General features: G+C 40.0%; 1 protein-coding gene across 3 annotated transcripts; it reads left to right on the plus strand.

Annotated features, from left to right (window-relative positions):
- Positions 1–2,207: 2,207 nt before the first annotated feature.
- Positions 2,208–17,779, plus strand: Nt5c1b (5'-nucleotidase, cytosolic IB). Of its 3 annotated transcripts, none has more exons than XM_090337409.1 (11): positions 2,208–2,357; positions 4,309–4,410; positions 4,751–4,924; positions 5,489–5,626; positions 6,881–7,109; positions 7,353–7,792; positions 8,004–8,171; positions 9,381–9,510; positions 12,035–12,157; positions 12,555–12,739; positions 16,986–17,779. In XM_090337409.1, exons 1-11 carry the CDS (start codon positions 2,316–2,318, stop codon positions 17,316–17,318), a joined length of 2,064 nt encoding a protein of 687 aa, XP_090193535.1. In that variant the 5' UTR covers positions 2,208–2,315; the 3' UTR covers positions 17,319–17,779. The 3 variants fall into 3 exon arrangements, with proteins under 3 accessions (XP_090193535.1, XP_090193537.1, XP_090193538.1); XM_090337411.1 differs by having other exon boundaries at positions 2,208–2,348; positions 6,881–7,082; positions 7,401–7,792; XM_090337412.1 differs by lacking the exon at positions 4,751–4,924 and having other exon boundaries at positions 2,208–2,348; positions 6,881–7,098; positions 7,417–7,792.

Raw genomic sequence — 17,779 nt, forward strand, 5'->3', positions numbered from 1 at the left:
CGTTGTAACATTATTAAATAAAACATTGCAGCATTATTAAATTAAATATTATTTATTCAAATAACATGAAAAATTATGTTTAAAATTAGGAATGAAAAGAATCAGTTTTCTAAAGCTGGGTGCTGGTATCTCATATCTGTAATCCTAGCTCCTCAGGAGGCTGAAATCTGAGGATTAGGGTTTGAGGGGTCACCTGGATAGGAAAGTCTGTGAGAATTTCACCTCCAGTTAAGAACTGGAAAACTTGAAATGCCACTATGGCTCAAAGTGGTAGAGTGCTAGCCTTGAATGAAAAAGTTCAAGTACAGTGCCCAGGCTCTGAATGCAATTCCCATGACTGACAAAAAAAAAGAAGAAGAAAAGAGGAAAAAAAACAAAAGAAAATTGAGCTTTAAAGAAATAAAAGGAAAATTTGAAATTCTAAGGGATGTTAGTATAGAATTTAAAGATCCTTTTATCTTCTTTCCTCTAAATTTTCACACGTTTGCTTTTGAACCTATCTGTACACATATGTATAAATTTAAAAAACTATGTATTATTGACATTCTGGTGTTTTTTATTTCTTTGGATTCACTCGACAGTATAGGCTCATGAAAAATTATGATGGCAATAGAGACCCTTCCTACAATATTTATTTCTAAGGATTACAATGGGGTGGTAGTGGTGAAGAAAAAGGCCCTCTTGGTTCACCAAACAATACTGACACTGGTACTCATAATGGTTGCATTAGCCTGTCAGTAGGTATCTTTTAGTAAAGCTCCAAGCTAAACAGGTGTCTATTAGCATCTTCATAAGTTTTTGTTTTTTTTTTTGCCAGTCCTGGGCTTGAGCTCAGGGCCTGAGCACTGTCCTTGGACTTTCTCAAGGCTAGAGCTCTACCACTTGAGCCTCAGCACCACTTCCGGCTTTTTTCTATGTATGTGGTACCGAGGAATCGAACCTGGGTCTTCATTCATGCTAGGCAAGCACTTTAACCACTAGGCCAAACTCCCGGCCCCCTTCATAAGTTTTAAATATCACTATTCCCTACAAAAGAATTAGGATAAAAATGGCCATGCAGAAACCAAATTCACAAAATAATTCTGTAACAATTCTCTCAGCACTAACAAGAGAATGGGCTGCATCCTCCCAGAAACCATGGAAAGAAGCAAAAGCATTTAGCAAAAATAGAATTCTTATTTAGAACTCATCTGTAGTTTTTCTAACATATCTCCCAAATCCATTTATGAAGATCTTACAAAAATCACTCATTACTAAGGGTAAAATAATATTCATTTTTCAAAAAAGTTCTTGGTGATTTGTAAGGCCACACAACAATGTCATAATGATGTAGCACACTGGTAATAACCCTCACCATTATTGGTAATAACCAAGGTTGAACTCCTCAGGGAAAAAGGCAAAATGATACACTTACTGCACAAATGTCTAGTTTTCCTCTTAATAACAAGCTAAAAGGTAGAATATAGTAGGCAAAAACAAATTAAGAAATCTGAAAACAAAGTATAATCTTTCATCTCAACTTTATACACAAAACAATTACATATGAAGACCTCAGTTCAAAAGTATTTTAATTATTAGGTTCCTTTTCTTTTCTATAATAGGTGATATGCAGAATTGATCAATAACCAAGGAATCTTTAAATATATGAATGCTTCTGAAGGGTTAGGAGTAGATGGTTTGAAAGTTGACAACAGACATGAGGAAAGACAGCGCAGGCAACATTATAAACAGAAGAAAGGAGCTTTGATAGTGACTTCCTCAACTGTTCTTGCCAATGTGAAAAAATACAAACACGAAACCTAAGATCATATCTAAACTATTCGTCTACAACAAAAATATCAGCCATTGAAAATCACTCTTCAAATCTACTGAAAGCACATCAAAGTCTGGCGGGATGAACAATGATAAATAGTTGGGGCCCCAAGTGAGTTTGCCACTGCTTGAGACAGTACGAGGAAATGTTCAGTAATATGATGAATGACAACGTAAAGCTTTGAAAAAACTTTAAAAAGAAGGAAGTAGGATAATTGGTATCATTACCTATTAAACACTTGAACAACAGGTAGACAAGAAACGCTAAAAATTCAGTAGTTATGAGTAAGTAGATTCAAATATGAAGAAATATAATTGCTTTGTCTTTAAAAAAAAGGCAGAGTTACATATGCACAGAGTCAGTTTGTTACCATGGAATCACATGTGATGTCATAAATTTGACATTCTAAGTGAAGAGCTAGAGTGAGCAAGCAAGCAATGGGAAATGGAGCTGGGGAGAGGAAAACCTGCGTAACAGCAAGAGAATTTCAATAATTAAAGACATGAGTCAAACATCACTGAAACCGAAAAGGAAGGTGAGTGAGGTAAATATCCTTCAATCCTACTATGGGGGTAGGGAAATGTAAATATCAGTCTGTTATTTCCCTGTGGGAATGTTCTCCTGAAACAAAATGATTTCAGATAACGCCTACATGTAGAGGAAAACAGAGAAAGGAGATGAAAAGGAAACGGATTGGGAAAGAATAGATTAAAGCATATGGTATAAGTCAGTCCCATAAATCAGCATTTACTGAGCATATGCCCATATGTTAATGGTAAAAAGTAAAAACAAAATGTTTTTCTTTGAAGAATGTGAGTCTAGGAGGCCTGAGAATACATAAACACTATGCATTTCAACACAGAAAGGCAGAGGGATATTTGACTCTGGAAACCGCCCCCAGGTTACAATGAGCTGAGTTTGAGAAACTATTAACAGTTACGAGGAAATATTCAGGATGATACAAAAGTAAATGATTAGGACATAAAAGGGAGCCGTGAGCCTTCAGGTTAGAGACAGACAGAGGTACATCATGAAGCTTTGACTAATTAACCAAGTGAATAAAATTAATTAGATTTATACTTTATAATGAGGACAGAGTTGAAGTAAGGAGAATTTGAAGCAATGAATCACATTTCAAAGGTCTTATTCCACAGATAGAAAGGAAGTAGAAGTAGGAGGATCACTGTCCAATACCCATAAGGGCAAAATTCAAGGTCCTATCTGAAAAAGAATGGGAAAAGTAGAAAGAGCTGGAGATATGGCTCAAAGTGGTGGACTTCTTGGCCTAGCAAGTTAGGAGGCCTGAATTTAAAAATAAGCTCAATACATTCAAACCCCCCTCAAAAAAATACTCAAAAAAATGACCTTATTCCTAGCACAAAGCAATAAAAATGACTAGAAGGAAGAAAATTGGGTTTTGAAATAATTGCAGTTATAAATGACATATAGTGACTGGAAATGAAGGGAGAGTATTGACAGAAAGATTTTTTAAAAGTTCAGGAACCAGGAAATTCCCATTTCTTGTCACGTTTTCATTCAACTAACCTGGATGACATCCTTCCTAGTGCGAGATCCAGTGTGTTTGTACGTGAATACATGAATGAATGCATGAATGCTTACATAACATCCCAACAATCATCTCTTGAAATTGAAAACATCAGTATTTGAGTGGGTTTTCATAAAGTTAGTTATCCTCTTGTCTTTATGCAGTTTTCCCTATTAGAAAGAAATCCCTTTCAGCCCTACATGCTGAGAGTAATTTGATGATATGACCAGAAGACATGTTTACCAATACATCTGAACAAGATTAGTATCTATACTTTTAAAAGTCAGACTAATAATACTGGTGAGGCTCAGCTATCGGAATTAAGAAATCAAAACAGCCAGGCCTATACAATCAGAACCTGAAGGATGGGGCAACTGAAGTAGAATTTTGAGCTCCTCACCCTAAGATAGTGTAAGAAAGGCTAGCTTGGAACGCTGTCTCAAAATCCCTTCCCAGGGTGATACCTATCAAAATTCATTGCACTTATAAATGGATTTGTTGAATGGTAACCTATTTGCTCCATTAAAAATTATTTTTAAAAATTCCCTTCCATCAACCCCCTCAGAAAGGAGAAAAGAAAAAAGAAAAAAAAAGAATGATAATTCTACAAGGATAAAAAATAAAAGTTATTCTACCTAAGCAATGTCACCTTTAAAAAGCAAGTTTTACTGAGTCTTGGAAAATTCTCCCATAGATTTCTCATGTTTTCATTTTTAAAAGATAAAAGCTTCATGTCTCTTACTTGTAAAGCAACAAATTTATATGAACAAGTGTTTAGATTAAATGTGATGTGTGAAATGCAGGGCTTGTTTTTCATGGGAAACATCACATATTTGAATTTGGCAAAGAAACAAATTTTATGTTTTACTAATCCCTTTATTCCTAAACCCAAGGTTTATAAGCCCCCAGAGATTAAAAATTAATGAGCATTCTTTGTTTCCATGTTAAGAATGAGGCCGGAATGCGCTACTCAAAAGACAGTCTAGATGCAGACAAAAGAAAAGAATCCGATAAGTCGGGACCTGATAAATCAGCTCGACTGAGCACACAGGTGAGCTGAGCTCTGTCTGCAGAATTGGTAAGAAAACGATACAGCACAAAGCCCATGGAAAATACCAAGGGGGCAGGGGAGTTCTGGGAGACCAGACCAAGCCAGTGAACTCTGTACAAGGGGATAGCTTATGTCCTCAAGAGAAGGTAAAAGACAAATCCACCAGAAGCTGGCCCTGTCCTCCCTCTAGACCTTCATCTCACGTTCCTACAAATCTGTGTGTACAAATGCCTGCCGCCTCCTACACTCCGCCAGTGGGAGGAGACTGGTCTTTGTTCAGATCCGGGAGGGAAGGGGAGCCTTGGCTATCACATTGACCGTTTTCTGCACAATCTTTCAGATGAGGCGTGCAGTCAATCCGAATCACTTGCTGAGATGTTGCCCCATGCGGTGTCACCCGTCGTGTAGACGCTGCCTTTGTGCAGTTGAGGGAACTAGCCCCTGCCACACTATGCGTATTTATATTCACATGTGCCTGTTGTGGGAGCAGGGTCGGCAGATCACCATGATCAGGGTGAGCAGATCGATTTGGGAGGGGACATCCAGGCAATCTGGGTAGGGGAAGGATGTGGGGAACAGCATTCTTCTACCTGTGTCCTCGGGCATCTTTCTGCCAGGACGATGTATGCTCTGTGTGCTCTGATACATAGCTACCTTCGAGCTCTGCTGCAGCCTGGCTTAGATGCCAGCTGCCCTCTCCTTGGTAGTAGGTTTGACAGACATGTCATTTTAACACCTCTTACTAGGCTTTTCTTGAAGTGAGGAAGTGGGGGAAAGAGAGGGAAGACAGGCAACTTCTACTAAGTTCTTTCTATAAAAGAGAAGTCACAGGTGAAATACTGTGAGCTATCTTATCTGTTTCTTGATTTTGGATGTTCTTCCGGGTGGATCTCTACTTTTGTTTCTTCATGCCGAGTTTAGGGTTGAGCCAGAGTCACCTAGAAGTAGGGTAAAAGAATGAAGGGTCATAGAATCCAGAGGCCTTTCTGAATACTATTTGAGCCTGACATGGCTATCTTGTAGGTACACTGAAGAAGTGGGTGGTAGGTTACACCCCTGGGTCTCCTCTCCTTAACAGGGCTCCCAAGAATTATCAGTGCCAAAGACAGACTCTGGAGGGTGCCACGTACGCAATCAATGGTCCCGACCATCACGGAGCCCATCCAACGGGGCTCCATCAGTAGATGATACCAGAAGCAGGAACAACAATAATAAGGTACAGCTAGATGAAAGGGAGACGATAATGAATATTGATAACGAATAATGCTTTGCATCTATTGAGGCATTCTATGGGCCATACCATGTCCTCTAGACTGCCATTGTTTTTTGGCTAATTTGCCCTCTGCAAATTAGAACTCCCTGTTGTCGAGAGAAAAAAAAATAATCAAAGCACAGAGGTTTAATAAGTAGCAGAGTTCAGACTAACAACCCAGACTCTCTTAGGGCTGGAGGCTGTACACTTTTTTTCCTTCCTTTCTTTGTCTATTCAACAATTAAGTACAGAGGACCCATGGCTCACCATAGATGGCTGGAAAGGTCAACAAAGGGGAAATGTGAAATAGTATGTTAAATGTATGGCTTAGTCCCACCCCCACAAAGAACAGGTATAGAGTTATAAGATTATTTTCAGATAGAGAGAAAACAAGACATTCCCCGTGAGAGAATGTGTATTCAGATCCAATGCTTGACTCAATAATCTCGCCAAGGCTATCCCTTTTGCATTACATGTGAAACAACCATTAAAGGTGAAATCATAATATAGAGGAGGCTGAAGAATATCTGGCACACTTGGTTGGATGCAGGGGTCCTTTTGTTGAAAAGATTTCTTCCTAAAGATTATCTTGTGTTATTGCGCTGGTATGCAAAGCAGATTCCCCTACAATCATTGTATTCTTCACAAGGCAAAGGGGTGAGCCAACCCCCCTGCCCACCCCCCTGAGCTACAGGAGTGTGCAGGTGGTAGGCATCGGACAGTTTGTCCACAGAGTTAACTGAGATACTGGATACTTAAGGAATACTGCTCAAGCTCCCCTACCCCCCTGCCCCTCCTCCGCCCAGTCTGTCTACAGGCCTCTGACAGGCCAGGAGTGTGTCAGGCAGGTAAGGGTCAGATCATTGAAAACTCTGTTCCCCTGTCTCAGAGTAAGAACCTGTATGCTAGGAGGTGCCGCGAGCGGGGGTTCTCCTGTGGGGTGCTGAGCTGGGAAGCTGGGGGCCAATAAAAGCAGACACTCAACATCCATTTAACAGAAATATCGCATTTCTGGCGCCGGGAAATGCCTGCTTCTTGGAAGGAGCGGGAGATGAAGCAGGATCCACGTCGAGGATTAGGGATGTGCCAAGAAAGAACCCCCCCCCAAAAAAAATTTTTTTTAAAAAGCAGCAGCAGCTGCAGCGAAGGGGTGGGGAGAGCTCCCTGGTGGGAGATGGGGGTCCCCCTTGGATTTAGAGGCCCACTTTCTCGCTCTAGCTCCCCACCAGCTCCGCCGCCACCTCCCGGACCTCGTCAGCCTCCGCCAGCCAGCATGAGACGCCTCCGCAACACCTGTCCACGCAACCCTCGCCGTCGCAGCCTCGGGCCCTCACGCCGCAGGACTCGCGGCCCCCGACGCCCCCGGAGCCCGAGCCGACCTCCCGCAGGAGCACCAAGATGTACCAGGACAACAACAGCTCCGAGTCCTGGCCCCACAGCACGGGGGGCCACAGCACGGGGGGCCACAGCACGGGGGGTCACAGCACGGGGGGCCGCGAGGCGCGGGAACCCCGGGAGCTCCGGGAGCCCCGCGAACCCCGGGAGCTCCGGGAGCCCCGCGAGCCCCGGGAGCCCCGGGAACTCCGGGAGCCCCGGGAACTCCGGGAGCCCCGCGAACCCCGGGAGCCCCGGGAGCCCCGGGAGCTCCGGGAGCCCCGCGAGCTCCGGGAGCCCCGGGAGTCCCGCGATCCCCGGGACCCCCGGGAGCTACGGGAGCCCCGCGAGTCCCGCGATCCCCGGGAGCTCCGGGAGCCCCGCGAGTCCCGCGATCCCCGGGAGCTCCGGGAGCCCCGCGAGCCCCGCGAACCCCGGGAATACGCGCACAGCTGCGACTCCCGCGACTCCCAGCCGCCGCCCCCGCCGCCGCAGCAGCGGGAGTACCCGCACCCCACGCCCTTGCCCACCGAGTGGAAGTCCTACGCCCAGCGCCGCCTGCTCTACCCCTCCGTGGACATGGACCGCGACTGCCTGTCTGAGCTGCAGCAGCAGCAGCAGCAACAGCAGCAGCAGCAACAGCAGCAGCAGCAGCGTCGCCAGCTACAGTGCGACACCGAGGAGGAGGACGAGGCCTACTGGGCCTCCGTGAGGACTCAGTATGAGAAGACCCCCAGCTGCTCACGACCACGACCGGTGAGAGCCCCGGCCCCCTTGCCCTCCCTTCTTCCTCCTCTTTCCTCCTCCTCCTCCTACTCCTGGCCCTGCAAGTCCTGGGCCCCCTGGTAGACAGGGAAGGGCCGTCGTCCCCCATCTCCTCCTATCTCTGTCCTGGGGGAGTCTGGGACTCATCCCTGGCCATCGGTTGTGTGACTGTCCCTGTGGGTCTCCTTGTCTGTCCCTGCAGCCCAAACCCAAGCACGCCATCACCATTGCCGTGTCATCCCGGGCACTCTTCAACATGGTGGATGACAGGAGAATCTACGAGGAGGAAGGGCTGGAGAAGTACATGGAACACCAGCTCACCAATGAAAACATCGTCCTGACCCCTGGGCCTGCGTTTCGCTTCGTCAAGGTATATTCCACCCAGCCGTCCCCGGCCTCCTACCAAGAAAGACACTGGGTGGGCATAGGAAAAGACTGGGGCAGTGATCCCGGGACCACCCTTGGCATGCTGAGATCTGTTTATGCTTTCACAAAAGTTCTCTAACCAGCAGGCAAGCCTAGGTTAGGAGCCTGGCTTCCATGAGGGGAATCCAGTCATTAGACCTGCCATGGTTGCTTTGCTTTTTTCCACTAGAAAAGGGCTAGGGAGTGAAAAGGACTTCACAGCTCTGAGTAGCAACAATAAAACACCTTATTGGCCTGAGATGGAATAATTCATGTTTGTTTATTCCTGCCTCAGAGAACATTAGGAAAATCAGGACATGCCTGGCACTTAAGAGACATGGTTGTGTACTGAAATGTGTAGCAATTATAAGTGATTCCCTATGTCACATATGCAATTATTACATAATAACCTACCCATCCCCAAGCAAATGACAGCAAAGGTGTGCATCGGAAGCACTTATGGGGTATGACAGAAGTTCAGGAGGAAACCACAAACCTATTTTAAACAGTCATGTTTAACCTATGGTCAGAGTTTCCTTCCCCAAGTACATACACTGCAGAGATGGTAAGTCTGACCTCAGTGCAAGGTTGCCCTATCCATTCCCAAATCATTCCATGTTTTTTTCACAATAACCACTCAATGATCACTAAGGACAAATTTTACAAAGAAATAGACAAGACATAAAAGGGGGGCTGGCAGTTTGGCCTAGTGGTAGAGTGCTTGCTTAGCATGCACGAAGACCCAGGTTCGATTCATTGGTACCACATACATAGAAAAAGCTGGAAGTGGCTCTATGGCTCAAGTGGTAGAAGGCTTGCTTTAAGCAAGCCCAAGGACAGTGCTCAGGCCCTGAGTTTGTGTCCCAGAAATGGGAAAAAAAAAAAGACATAAAAGGGCTAACCTGATGCTTTGCTTTACCCACCACAGAGATAATTCTGATAACCTTTAATAAATTTTCAGTGAATAATAACTGAGGTCCCTTGCCCACACGTATGGAGGCAGAAAATACAGAACTTTGTGATGTAACGGTGACTTCAAGGTATCAGATTGTCTCAGTGAAACATGCTGCTGAGCTTGAATCTGACCCAGTGCTTTTTCTCTCCAGCCACGACCCCTCCCCAAAGCTCACCTTGTCTGCCCTTCTTCACACATAGCTATGTCTCTAACCTACAGGCACTACAGCATGTCAACTCAAGACTGCGGGATCTGTATCCTAATGAACAGGACTTATTTGATATTGTGCTGATGACTAATAACCATGCCCAAGTGGGAGTGCGGCTTATAAACAGCGTCAATCACTATGGTAAGTAAAATAAATACCATGTGGGAGACTTCGCCGGCAGCTCGGGAAGAGAGAAGCCATGGTACTTTGCTAACTGTGGCCTAAGCAGTGCAATGTCTTTGATTGCAACACCCCCTTCTGAGTGAGTAATGTTTATTTGCCTATGTCAGAACAAGAAAGGCCATATTCATTTTTAACTTCAGCACGGTCTTGGGCTCAAAGCTCTGGACTTAACTTGTCAAGTGTGAATTTCAAAGTCTTAATCCCAGGTCCTACAATCTTTCTCTGCTTTATGTTTTTCACTTCTGATCTTGACTTCAAGGAGCCAAGGACCTAAAGGCTTTCACCGTGTGATCAAACCTCTTGTTCACTATAGATCTGTGGAAGGGTTTAAAGGTTTTCACTTCACCTTTATACTCTGAAAACTTGACTTTCCTGGCACCGCTTTCTCTCTCTCTACTCGTGTTGGCAAAATCATCTTTATTCCTTTATATGGAAAATCTAATTGGCTCTTGTCTCCACAGCATTTCCATCAGTGTGTCACTTTCTCTTAAAGTTTCCATTTTTCCTGCTATAAAATTACCTGACTTCCTATTTGAGCCACCATTACCCTGTTTTCTAAGGAGCTGATCCCAACCAGGGTTCTGTAAACATCAAGTCAAAATCAGGCTTAAATTGTGCACATTTAAATTCTAGGTTTAAGTTGAGCATATTTATAAATAATCGAGATATATCACAAGTTGACTTTTGCTTTACATTATCTCAGTTATGAGGTTGGTATCTGACTAAGACTTAAAAAAAATTACCTTTTAAAATGCAGCCTTCACAGTGCTTTGAAATAAAAGAATAAAATGTATATAAAAGGTTTAATATAATATATAAATATTACATATAATATATAGTACATTATATATACTATATAATATATAATAATGACTGAACATTACTTTTGTTTTCAGTTTTTGAGACATGGCTTTGTTATATACCCTGGTTGGCCTCAAACTTGAGATCCTCCTACCTCAGTTTCTAGACTGCTCGGATTATAGGCATGAATTATCACATTTAAGAAACACCGTCTTATTTGATTTAGTAGGTGATCACCTACGGTCCTCTAACTCCCTGTTCAGAATCCCCTGAGGCTGGAAGCATAAGGAACTGGTTCCTACAAATTCTGGTGATGAACCAGTAGTCTTAAGCACAAGAGTCTTATGTAGCCTTATTTATCACTTTTACACAGAAGAACTACGTCTCTTCCCTAGGTTCTGAATAAAAGCTACATCTCTCTGTTACATGGTTCTTATTATATCATAATTAGCCTTTTACATGCTTGACTCTACAGTGAGCTGCCATCTCCTTCACATGTTTTACTTATTCCTTCAATCATAGCCTATCATTCTATCATTAGGAAGTATTTTCTAAACTATTACACTAATATTGTCCAAATACTCATAGGATCCATTTTTGTGTCACTTAAAGCCACCATTAGCTTAAGTGAAGAATTGAGAGTACTTTAACACCCAAGAGAACAGTTCCACCCCCACAATCAACTACATAGCCTGATCCTTGGTCTTGGTTCATAGACATGTCAAATAGTGAACTAGACCTGATACTCTCCTTTATATCCTGTACAGCTATCCATTTATCACATAAATAAAAAGAGACATCGATTGTGTACATAATGTTTTGTTATATGAGATGTTCACATTGGTATACATATTTTCTTTTCACCAATAACCCAGAGGTAGAACTTTTCTACTTAAAATCTTTAACAAAATTCCTCATTTTCTTAGGAAAAATATGTGAATAATAGAAATCCTAAGTATAAACCTATAAAAGCTTTTGATACTACATAATGTCAAAATTACATGCAATAACATACAAATTTATACTTTGTATCTGGGGATGCATATTTTACAAAATTCTTGCAAGTACTTTTGCTATTAATGACAAAAACATTTGATAATGCATTAATTGTTAAGCCTGCTAATAACAGCGCTAAAAATTTCAAAGTAGGAATGAGTGACAGTTTCAGATGTTCTACTGTTGTTAGAAAATAACACACATCCTAGCTATGCTATGTGCTACTGTGCTGTTACTGAAAAAATAGAAATAATAGTTAAAACAGAGGCTCACCTTCAAGGGACCTAATCACAAAAGAGGAGGTTGTGGATTAAGGAGCACAATGTTCTAGAAAAGATTTAAACAAGGAGGCTCATGTTTACTCCATGCTAGTCAACAAGTGGTTTACACAAATCTGTAATAAAAATAATGCCTAATATGAAGCTGTGACCATAAATTAGAATGACTTATATAATCATACTTCATGAAGAAAATGCATGAAGTACAGTCCCTACAATCTAACACATGAGAATCTTCACGGGTGTCATGAAAATAATTTTAGACCTTCAATTTCTACAGTAACTTTCATGAGACTTACAAATAAACTCACTTAGAATTGCAAATAAACTCAATTGTTTCTAAGGTAACTTTCATTCAGATTTCTTTGTCATTAGTCTCAGCCATAACCAAGTCTTATCTCTTATAGGTTTACTTATTGACCGCTTCTGTTTGACCGGTGGAAAAAGCCCCATTGGCTATTTGAAGGCATATCTTACCAACTTGTATCTTTCTGCAGATTCTGAAAAAGTACAAGAAGCAATACAAGAAGGTAGTAGGCTGTTTTTTGCCCTCTAGCTAACAAGGTGTGAACTAATGGTCAGTTAGCTACCTTGGGGATTGCATAGGATTAGGTGGTTTGTACTCTTGAATCATTTGCTAAGCTGTTTTCACATCTGTCAGCCATTTTGTTTGTTCTTTAGATATTTGACCTTCTTGGGAGTTGCACATGCGCTGTGATTGTCCTTCAGTCTATTTTAAACTTTTTGTACATGTAGAAACACAGGCAGTATGTAGATAGCTGTTCTAGGATGTGTGATTGTAAACAGTAGCAAAGCTATAGGATAACAGATGAAATATATGAGTTCTGGGAAGAATTTCTTCTTAATGGGAAAAGCTAAACCTCACAGCTATGGGAAAAGTATTAATCAGTCCCTATGACCGGCCAGGTATTGCCTCTGCAACAATGTTTGATGGAGCCAAAGACGTGGCTTACTGTGACACACAGCTCCGTGTGGCCTTTGACGGGGATGCTGTCCTCTTCTCTGATGAGTCTGAATTTATTGCTAAAGAGCATGGGCTGGACAAGTTTTTTCAACATGAAACACTATTCGAGAATAAGCCTCTTGCTCAGGTAAGTTCAATGACTTACTTCCCAACATAGAATTTAAATACTTAAAAAATATTTGTTAATTATGATAGCTTTTTAAGTTATTTAAAGGAGGGGCAGGCCTCGGTATCCTTCTTTGATTCATGAATTCTCACTTTGCCCATCTGCTGATCACAACTTTTCATTAACTCTCCATCAGTTATTATTTTGGGGAATAATTTTATGATCTTCCCATGAAAATGATTTGAGTAAAAGATGTAATACAGCTTCCCAATAGCCCATTTCAAAAGAAGAGCTTCTCAATATAGTAATGTTCTTTATTGCTATGAACCTTGACTCCAAACTCAAAAGAGTATTGGAAAAATCTGTAAGATTCATAGCCTGAATCCAGTCATCTAATGAGCCTCAAATAAGAGCAAATTTCATCAGTCTGAAAAAAAGTTTTTAGATTTTTGTAATTCATATATGAGCTGAAGTGTTAAAGTCAGGTCTGAAATGAACTAAACCAATGTAACTTTAGTACCAAAGAAAATGGGAAAAATCAAAATGCTATCCAAACTGAATCTGAAGGGATGGGCCCTTCAATTTTGTTATATAAAGGACTGTCATTTCTCAGTTCTTTATGAATCTTAATGAACTTGTTATTTATAAAAGTATGAATGGACTTATTGAAACCTAACAGACTTTACCATTTTGTCACCTAATAATATGCAAGTGATGATTAAATTTGGGGTTAGATTTATTGGTTATCACGTGATTTATATCTTAATGTGATGGCTAAGAAATAATTGCCTAATTTAAGGATCCAAAATCATGAAGATTTCATCTTATATTAGTATATAACATTCACATAGTTTCAGGTTTTTATTCTTAATATCACATTATATTTGAATAAAAGTTTGTTAAGTTTGTCTACTTATGGAGATACTAATTTTTCCAAAAGTATTTGTTGAAAGGCTGATTTTCTGCTTTGTTCTTTTAAGATAGGGATGAATCTTAATATTATTATAATAGATTTATAGTAGGCTTAAATTTAAGTGTTATGGCTTCTGATATATTTTTAAAACTTTATGAATTCACATTTCATTGTTATATAGATTTAGTCTGCAGGTTAACTATTTCTAGTGGAAAATCTTCCTGCAATTTTTATTGTGATTGCATTGATTGCATTGAATTTATGACTAAATATAAGAAAAACAGATATAATAATTGAGTGTTTTAGTCTGTGGATGTGGAGTGTTATCTCTTCAGTTATCCAAATATTTTTAAAATTTCTTTTATTAGTGCTTTATATGAAGTAAAGGACTTTTTTATTTTCTATTATCATAAAGTTTCCAAATATTTAAAATCACACATCTCCTCAAAGAAGTTTTTAATGCCTATTACTAATCTATATTTTATCAATAAATCACATACCTTTGCTAGTATCCAAATAAAACTGCCCCCCAAATACAATTAAAAACGGTTAATATAATCTCCTGGTTTAATTATGGTAATAAAAGTTAATTCTACATTCCTCGTTCCTCCCTTTTGGAAAGTTCACAAATGCCACAAGAACTGAGTCTCCCTGAGTTTCAAAGACAAAGGGACCAAGTTGGTACCAACCAGCATTAACTGCATGTATTTTGTTGTTAGAAAAAAAAAAAGAAATTACAAGTTGTCCGTGTATGTGTATGCCTCTTACTTCCAATAGGATAGGCATGCCTTTTTCAGAGAAAGTAGTATGAAATGAATGTTAACATGGAAGTCATAGTTCCAGTTCATCTTCATGGTAGCAGAGAATAATGGAACCTGAAAGCTGTTCTTTAAATACTACCCATGACTCCCACAAAACTGATTATTATCCCAGCTTACTTCAAAATTGCTATGAGAAAAAGGCAAAAAAAAAGATATTAAGAACCCTTACCAGAAAAAAATTGCCACAGTACTGAACATATTCCATGACTGCTAAAACTTAATAAAACATGATAACAAATTAGAACTATAATACTCAGATCTATAATACTCAGAGAAGAGATAATAAAATGTAAAGTTACAGATGATTGAAAATGAATGTTTCAGGTAGAAAAATGACTAAAATAGAGCACAAGCAACCAAGTCCAACATATGTACAAATGGAATCCCTAAAGTCTACCACTGAAATCTTGTTGGCTGAGATGTAAAAAATAATCTGTTTACTAATAAGATTTTTTAAATTTATATAAAAATATATCAAGAAAGCATCTTGAATTATCAGATGTTAGTACATAAACTAAATTAATAAATCATTAAAGCTAAAAACCCACCCCGCCTGAATAATCATGACTGATACATGCTTAGCGAAATTACTTGGTCTCAAAGCTGAAATAATTTTTAGGTCTTCCTGTTCATAAAGACAGCCATCATAAAGTGTAGATAGGTGGAAGGTTGAAATCAAACTTCCCCAAGCTTCTCAATAGCCTCATTCAATGGTAAAAGACTACCTGTAAGACCTTATGGACAGAGAATACAAACTATTGGATCTATGTCAAGCAGGAAATTCATTCAAGTCTAAAGGAAACAGTTGTGTAGTTGAAAAAAAACTTCTCAGAAATTATTTCCATAGGATTGTTTTTTGAGAACACTAACACGATGGGATTGATTTTGTCCAGTATGTGGATAACTGGATTCACTGCCACACAAATAGGCATGTAATACATTTAACCATAAATTTAGAACCCAGACAATATGTGGTGCTAGGTCAGGGGAGGGAGTAAATATTACAACTCTTATAATGTCATCATTAAATAGCTCATGAAAAAGAGGAAACTCTGGGGAGAAAATCCTACAGAGTAAGTATGGCTGCTGATAGGTTCGGTTTCAATAGCCAATCAAAGCATAAAATTAAGTTGGTTTAAAAACTATAACTGAATACATAACAAAGCAGACAACATGGAAGTGAAGTGTAAATAGGTGACTAACATGATGGAGAAAAAGTAGACAGTTGGCCGGGAGTTTGGCCTAGTGGTTAAAGTGCTTGCCTAGCATGCATGAAGACCCGGGTTCAATTCCTCGGTACCACATATATAGAAAAAGGCCAGAAGTGGTGCTGAGGCTCAAGTGGTAGAGCTCTAGCCTTGAGAAAATCCAAGGACAGTGCTCAGGCCCTGAGCTCAAGCCCAGGACTGGCAAAAAAAAAAAAAAAAGAAAAAGTAGACAGTGAGAGAAATGTTAGGAAACACCCTCATATCATTATTTCTCTTTGTAAATTGGACATGGTAGTAAGTGTTAGTAACATAACTTTGCACGACTCAGGCAGAAGAATCTCAAGCCTGATGTCATCTAGGCTATATGGCAAGAATTTGTCCAAAAAATAGAAAAATAATAAATCCAAGAGATTACATAGGAAAAAAATTTTAAAAAGAAAGCCAGGATTGAAAGTATTATCAACAGTTGAGGTCCTTGGTGAATAAGCTTTGAAAAAACTCAGTCTTGGCCAATCAAATGAAAATACAGACAATATAAAGTATATTTGTAATAGGAACAACTTTAAGTGCAACAAAATCTCAACTACTGTTTTAAAATATAAAGCTTTCAGATCATATTACATGGTGAAATCCAATCTATGCTCTGTATTCTAGAGACACAGCTAAATCCAAGTTCAGAAAAATTGAAAAATGAAAAAAAGTATGAATATACAATGCAACTGAAAATACACAATGTTTCAGAGAAAAATACACTAGATATACTTTTATTGTTCAACTTTGCTATTCATAAAAAAAACCACTGAATTTAGAAAGTAGTTTCAGCACCAGAATTTGAACTCAGTACCTCACATGTCCTCCATTTGTGCTCTACCACTTGAGTTATATCTCTAGCCCAGCTTTTTGCTAGTTATTTTGGAGATGGAATCGTGCCAATTTTCTTGCCTGGGTTAGCTTCCAACCATAACCACCAGAGTTTATTTAGCGTGGCCTGCTACTTATTTACTGCATCTCCTCTAATATGAATAGTTTATGGTCATTGTAAACTTAATTATTTACAGAGCATTCTTTTACACTTTAAATACATTAGATTAAATGATAAATTATTTGGCCCGCCTAGGTTTGTTTCATACATGCAAGGATGATTGCATTGTTAGGTCACACATTCACACAAAGGTAGCAAGTTTTAGGATGAGTCAGCCCACGATCCCTGCATGTAATGTGGTGTCTTTTCTAAGCTCATACAAACCACTACTACTTTTGGGTTTTTTGTTTTGTTTTTTTTTTTGGCTCCTCGGTTATATCTGTGATGTATGTTTCTTTCACAGGGCCCTTTGAAAGGCTTTCTGGAAGATTTAGGCAGACTGCAAAAGAAGTTCTATGCCAAAGACGAACGGTTACTTTGTCCTATTAGAACCTACCTGGTTACAGCTAGAAGTGCAGCCAGTTCAGGCGCCCGTGTGTTGAAGACCCTTCGCCGCTGGGGTCTTGAAATAGACGAAGCCCTTTTCCTTGCGGGAGCCCCAAAAGGTCCCATTTTGGTGAAGATCCGGCCCCACATCTTCTTTGATGACCAAATGTTCCACATTGAATCAGCCCAGAAATTCGGCACCATCTCAGCTCATGTACCTTATGGAATTAGTCAAAAATACAACAGTTAGTGATTAGAAGAAGAAATAAAGCAGTGACAGGCTGTCAAGAATAATTAGGTGTCAGAAGATTGGACCTCATAACTTAGTTCTTCTGTAAAGATTTTTCTCTTCATTTATTTGAAACTTTTTGAATTGTCAAGTTACCACCAAGCTTCTCTTTTAAAAGCCAACAATGCTAATGAATGTCATTGCACTTGCTTCTGTGTAAGTCATAACTGTGACTCTCTAGAATAAGTTCAAAACACCCACGCTGAAGGGGCTGTTTCTGAAGCTTATTTCATAAAATGTTGCTCATTTTTGGACATTGTCTTAGATTGGTGACCTGCAAAGATGGAATGACTTCTGAGCCTTTCATTCTGTTGCCTCTCTGACCAGCATTTTGACTCATTCGAAATGAGAATGTCACTCGACCTGCAGGGGTACACCAATTTTCTTCATTTAGAAATAAATCAACTGGTTGTTTCAACTGA

Source organism: Megascapheus bottae, chromosome 7, assembly GCF_031878675.1.
Source record: "Megascapheus bottae isolate mThoBot1 chromosome 7, mThoBot2.hap1, whole genome shotgun sequence".
NCBI lineage: Eukaryota > Metazoa > Chordata > Mammalia > Rodentia > Geomyidae > Megascapheus > Megascapheus bottae.